The following is a 5,959-nucleotide window of genomic DNA, read 5'->3' on the forward strand; positions in this document are numbered from 1 at the left end:
TCTTCCGATCTCGGCGCGGGAGCCGCGGGCTGGAGCTGCCCGGGCGCAGGTCAGAGCCGCCCCTCCCTCACCTCTCCACCGCCACTCCTTCCTCTTCTCCATCTCTCCTCCCTCCGGACCCCCAGGGGCTCCCTGCCTCCCCTGCTCCCCACCTCTCCACCCCGTCTCCCTCCCACCATCTCGCCTCCTCCCGCGCCGGTCTCCATCTTTCCGGCCTGGGCCTCCCTGGCCGGCCGGCCCCCGGCCCACCCCATCGCGTCTCTCCAGCTGCACAGTGCGTCCAGCCCTCGGGGCCCTAGCCGCTGCACCCCCTCCAGCCCCGAAGGCTCCTGAGCGCGGGGCGAGGACAGGGTGGGCGAGGTCCAGCCGGAGAATCCGCAGCCCAGAACCCTTCCCACCCGCCCATCCCCTCCCGCCCCTTCCAGCCTCGTCTTGCCCTCTCGCTTTCATTCTAGCCCCTGTCCTCGCTGTCCCCCTGGACTAAATACACACACACACCCCTCTCTGTCTGTGCAAGGGAGAGGAGCCTGGAACAGGGAGGGGGTGCAGAGGAGGTTGGGCAGCGCAGGGCTGGGGGTCCCCGCAGGCCAGGCGGAGGGTGACAGGTGGCTGAGGGAGGGGAGTCGCAGAACCGGGCAGAGTGAGTCAGGCCCCTCCACTGGGATTTGAAATCCCAGGGCTCCACATGGCTAGAAGGTATGTCCCCTTCTCTTCCCCTGCCCCCCGCCTCAGCCGCCCCTGGCATCCCACAATCCCTCCTGTCTCCTGCTCACAGGACCCACAGTAACCACTTTAGGCTCCTATGAGGTGTCTGAGGGTTGTGAGAGGAAGAAAGGCCAACGCTGGGGGTCCCTGGAACGGCGGGGGATGCAAGCTATGGAGGGTGAGTTTTCCCAAAAGGCTTTCATTCTTCCCCTATTCCCTTCCCCTCTCCTTCCTCCCTCTGACCGCCCCACCCCCCACCCCCAGCTCTGAGCCAGGACACAGCCCTTCCCTCAGTTCACCTCTGCTCCTCCTCCTTCGGGTCAGTGCTCCAGCCCTCCCCAGAGCTCAGGCTTTGATGGAAGTTCAAGGTACATCCCTTTGGGGCTCTAATCACCCAGCTAACCAGGTTGTGTGCCCCGGGGGAGCTGCCAGACAGAGAAAGAGGTCTTGTTGGATAGCGCTTTGAAGCAGCCTTTCAGCAGGGGGTGTGTGCTCACTGCCTGCCGACCCAGATCCCAAGCTGTCTCTTGTTTTAAAAAGCAAGGAACTGGGCATGTGAACTGCCTTCCTGAGGCCACCACCATTAATTTCCAATGGAAGCCTTGTGGCTGTGGTCCTCTAGAATGTGTTACTGCCTGCAAGAGAGAACACTAGGAGGGGGGGCGGGTGAAAAGGCCAACCTCCCAACACACATGCATCCCTACCACACCGCTGTGACTTGGCAGTTGATACCAATGCCAGGGCCCTGGAAGGATGTCCACTTCCAGGACTTCCTGTGAAGTTTCCCCAGGCCTCTTTGCACATTCAGTGTGGGCAAAGGGGGCAGATGACATGAGGTGCCCCAGATGAACCTTAGGGTGCTGATATTAGAGAAAGTGAGATCAGAGATTCAGAATTTTAAAACAAAGCAAGGAATCGCCATCCAGACAAGATTTTGCCATTTACAGGAACTGCATTGCAGTAAAGGAGGGGGTGCTCACCAACCAGAGGCTGGGGACCAGCACCAAACCCCAGTTTCTTAAAGCATTAAAATGGCAGGCTTTCTTTTACATACAAGTACAACCTGAGACTTCCCCTGAAAACCTTGTGGGCAGCAGGGAGGAGGGTCGGGGCAAGGAGACCTCAGGGTACCCAGCAGGGAAAAGCAAGGTGGACCTTATAGAAAATTTCAAAAAGTTATTTGATAATATGCATTTGAAAGGGCCCCAGAGTTTTTCCAGTGAAATGTTTAGAATCATTTCGTTCAGATATTTTCTTTCTTTTTATTTTTTGGTGGCTGGCCAGTACAGGGATTGAACCCTGGACCTAGGTGTTATCAGCACTGCACTCTAACCAACTGAGCTAACCGGCCAGCCCCTTAGATGTTTTCTTTCTCTACCTACTGACAGGCAATGCTTCCTTATTATGGAAAGGCTAATTTCTCACAAGCCACCTAGATAATTTTTTTTTTTTTAAAAGATGACCGGTAAGGGGATCTTAACCCTTGACTTGGTGTTGTCAGCACCACGCTCACCCAGTGAGCAAACCGGCCATCCCTATATGGGATCCGAACCCGTGGCCTTGGTGTTATCAGCACCGCACTCTCCCGAGTGAGCCACAGGCCGGCCCCCAACCTAGATAATTTTTTAACTCTCTGTAAACCCCCAAATTGTAACTCGTGCTCTGTTTGGTATAAAGACACTCTGGGTATCTAAATTCTTTCTTGGCTACTTGTCCCACCACCCAGAGACTAGACTAGAAGATCCAGGTATCCCTGGGCAAGCTTCACATGGCTGAGCCAGCACCAGCCTGCTCTGTCTGCCTCAAGGCTGTCGTAGGAGGCCACCAAGTGCAATATTGGTCCAGAAAGGGCCTGAGAGGGGGAGGGGCTGCATCCAAACTTGACCCTCCCACTTAAGGATTTATCGTGAGTACAAGTCCTGCCCAGGGGCTCCCTGGGGGACACCAGTTGGCACCATGATGCCATTTCTGCCCTGGGACAGTGAGTTTGAGGGCCCTGGAAGGACTGTGGAAAGGAAGTTGGTGCTGACTCCCTGGTGGGATGGATATCTTTCCTAGGAGAGGTGTTACTCCCAGCTCTCTATGAAGAGGAAGAGGAGGAGGAAGAGGATGAAGAAGAGGTAGAAGAAGAAGAGCAAGTGCAGAAAGGTGGTAGTGTGGGCTCCCTGTCTGCCGGCAAGCACCGGGGCCTGAGCCTCACTGAGACGGAGCTGGAGGAGCTGAGGGCTCAGGTGCTCCAGCTGGTGGCAGAGCTGGAGGAGACCCGGGAACTGGCAGGGCAGCATGAGGATGACTCCCTGGAGCTGCAGGGTGAGTGCCTGTGATACGGCCAGTGGGGGGGCCAGGGGGCCTGATCCTAAAGGCTCTGTGCTCCCCTGGACTTGAGCCTGATGCCGGCCCCTTCTCTTCCTGCAGGGCTCCTGGAGGATGAACGGCTGGCCAGTGCCCAGCAGGCAGAAGTGTTCACCAAGCAGATCCAGCAGCTGCAAGGTAATTCCCAGGACTTGGACCAGAGGGGAGGTGGTCATCCAAATTGCCACGAAGTACCTTTTACTGAGGGTTTGACTGAAGCAGAGCAGACAAAAGTAACCTAATTTAGTAGTTTCATCTCTTTTTTCTCTACAATTGCCACCCTTTTCTCTTCTTCTCCATGTCTCTCCTTTCTCCTCTTTCCCTAATTTCTTTTCTTTGCATGTCTGCCTGGCTCTTCTGTCCTCCCTTGCCCTCTCATCTGACCTCTTCTCTCTCTCTGGTTAACTCTTCTCTCCTTCAGCCACCTCTTTCACACCGCATCCCTTTTTCTTTGTTCTCCTGGTCAGTGCTAGAGGTGGGTGATCACAGTTGAATTCCAAGCCAGATTCCTTTGTCCAGTCTCTCCCAGGGCATCATGGGAAAGAGCAGTGAGCCAATGAGAAGTGACTAGAGGGGACTCTGTGCATCTTTTAAGGGAAGCAGATGAGAGTGCTGCTCTTGGTCCCTAGGACCTGAGCGTGTGGCCTCCAAATCCCTTTCTTCTAACACCGACATCCTTTGGTCTCTGGGAAGCAGCAAGGCAGGCGTCCCACATTCCACTGCACCACCAAATAAAGAGGCAGCTTTTGTTACTTCTGTGGCCTTCCAGAAGGTTTAGGGGAGCTGCCCTAGAAAACAGCAGGAACTCTCTAGGGAGAACTGAGATCAAGCCAAAATAAAGATATAAATGGAAAAGAAAGGAAAACGGAGAAGCAGACCTGGAGAGGAACAAGCAAGCAAAGGTGCAAGAGGGGGAGGGGATGAGAAGGGCACAGGAGATGTAGGCAAAAGCATCTGTAGATGCACTAAAAGCAGGCAATGAAGGGGACATGCAGATGAGAAAAATGGCAGGAGATGTGCTGTATAGGGAAAAGAGTGTGGGCATTGGTCTCAGATCCCTTCGATTCTTGGGCACAGTTCTGCCACTTACAAATTTTGTGATCTTGGGCAGGTCACTTTTATCTTTGAGACTTGGTTTCTTATCTGTAAAATGGGGCTAATTCATTTGTTTATCGACTATTTATTAAGTGCCTTTGTGTTTGGAGGACCAGCTATGAACAAAACAGATCAGATCCCTGCCCTAATGAAGAGTACATTCTGATGGGGAGAAGGTGGGAAATAAATAAACAACACAAGCTCAGATGGCAATAAATGCTATGAATGCAATATAATAGTATGATATATAGAGAAGGGATAGGATGGGAATTTATTTTAGATAATGTAGTTAGAAAAGTCCTCTTTGAGATGACATTTGAGCTACAACCTGAATAAGGAGAAGGGCCCAGCCACTGAAGGAAGAGCACACCAGGGACAGCAACTGCAAAGGATCAGAGGTGAGAATGAGCTTCATGTGTGCTTGAGGGAGAGAAACAAGGCCATTGTGGCTGGAGCAAAGTGCATGAGGAGGACCCTGGTAAAAGAAAGTTCAGAGAGTCAGAGGCCAGATTACAATGGGTTTTGTAGGCCAGCTGAGGGATTTGGCTTATTAAGTGTAATGGAAAGCTATGGGAGGGTCTTAGCCAGGGCTGAGTTCATATGATCGGCTTTACGTTTTTAAATGAGCACTTTGGCCACTGTGTGGAAATTGGGTGGAGGGAAGAGAGTCAAAACCGTGAGTCCTGTAAGCAAGTTACTGTAATAGTGCAGTCAAGAGATGATGGTCGCTCTGATTAGGACAGTGGAAATGGAAATAATTCAGAATATATTTTGAAGGAGGACCCCTCAGGACTTGCTGAAGAACTGGATGGAGTGATAAGAGACATGAAAGATGACTTTACCTTGAGAAACTGGATGGATGGTGAGGTCATTTACCAGAATAGGGAAGACTTTGGCAAAGAACGAGTTTGGGGATTAGTGGAGCCATTTAAGACATGTTTTCTGGACTTTGAAATGTCTACGGACATCTCAGTGAATATGTTAAGGAGGCAGTTGGATAGATGAATCCAGAACCAGGGCAGAAATCAGGGCTGGTTATATAAATTTGTGAGTCAGTAGCATGTAGATGGCATTAGAATCTATGGGAGATCACCGAGATCACATGGAGAGAGACTGGAAGAGGAGAGAAAAGGGTCCAGCCCTAGAGACACTCCAGTACTTAGAGATCCAGTATAGAAGGAAAAATGAACAAAAGAGACTGAAGTAGGAGGAACTCTTGAAGCATGTCATGCTCTGGAAGCCAAGAGCAGACAGTGCCTCAAAGAGATCATGATCCACTGTGTCAAAAGTTGCTAAGTCAGATGAAATGGCCATTATGTTTGGCAAGATGGAGGACCCTGAAACATGTCAGTGCAGATAGAAGCCTGATTGGATTGGGACTGAAGAGGAAATGGGAGGTGAAATGGAGACGGTGAGTACAGATAACTCCAATAGTTATCTTTAAAGAGATGCAGGGAAATAAGGGAAAAGGAAATGGAGTCTAGGGAGAGCCTTTGCTTGGAGAACGGATATTCTTCCTTCCAAGTAGGCAGGAAGTCAGAGAATCTAGTAGAGATGCAGGTAGGAACTGCCTGGGAAAATAAAGCTCTAGCGCGCGTCCCTCGTCAGTGCGGTTCCGTCTAGGGTACGACGTCACGCAGGCCAGGTGCTGCGGCCCGGCGACCGCGCCCCAAGCCCTGCCCGCGGGGGGACAGGGCACAGGCCCCGCGCACGCGCGTTGCCCGTTTCCGTCGAGAGGGGGCGCGCGCGGCCGCGGAGGTAGCTGGCGTCCGCAGGCCCTTCCGGCCGCCACAGCCCCGCGGGGGCC

The 5,959-nt window shown here is 52.6% G+C and overlaps 1 protein-coding gene across 2 annotated transcripts in view; it reads left to right on the forward strand.

Moving 5' to 3' along the window:
• The first annotated feature begins 597 nt into the window (after positions 1–597).
• CCDC136 (coiled-coil domain containing 136) overlaps positions 598–5,959 on the forward strand; it is a 30,300-nt gene continuing 24,938 nt past the window's right edge. Inside the window, exons 1-3 of one of the 2 annotated variants that reach the window (XM_008585391.1) lie at positions 598–883; positions 2,764–3,015; positions 3,121–3,195. In XM_008585391.1, coding sequence (XP_008583613.1) covers positions 868–883; positions 2,764–3,015; positions 3,121–3,195 — 343 coding nt within the window. In that variant the 5' untranslated portion in view covers positions 598–867. The remainder of the gene's footprint in view (positions 884–2,763; positions 3,016–3,120; positions 3,196–5,959) is intronic. The other variant, XM_008585392.1, reaches the window with a different exon arrangement.

This window comes from Galeopterus variegatus, unplaced genomic scaffold (assembly GCF_000696425.1).
Source record: "Galeopterus variegatus unplaced genomic scaffold, G_variegatus-3.0.2 Scaffold3550, whole genome shotgun sequence".
NCBI classification, from domain to species: Eukaryota; Metazoa; Chordata; class Mammalia; order Dermoptera; family Cynocephalidae; genus Galeopterus; species Galeopterus variegatus.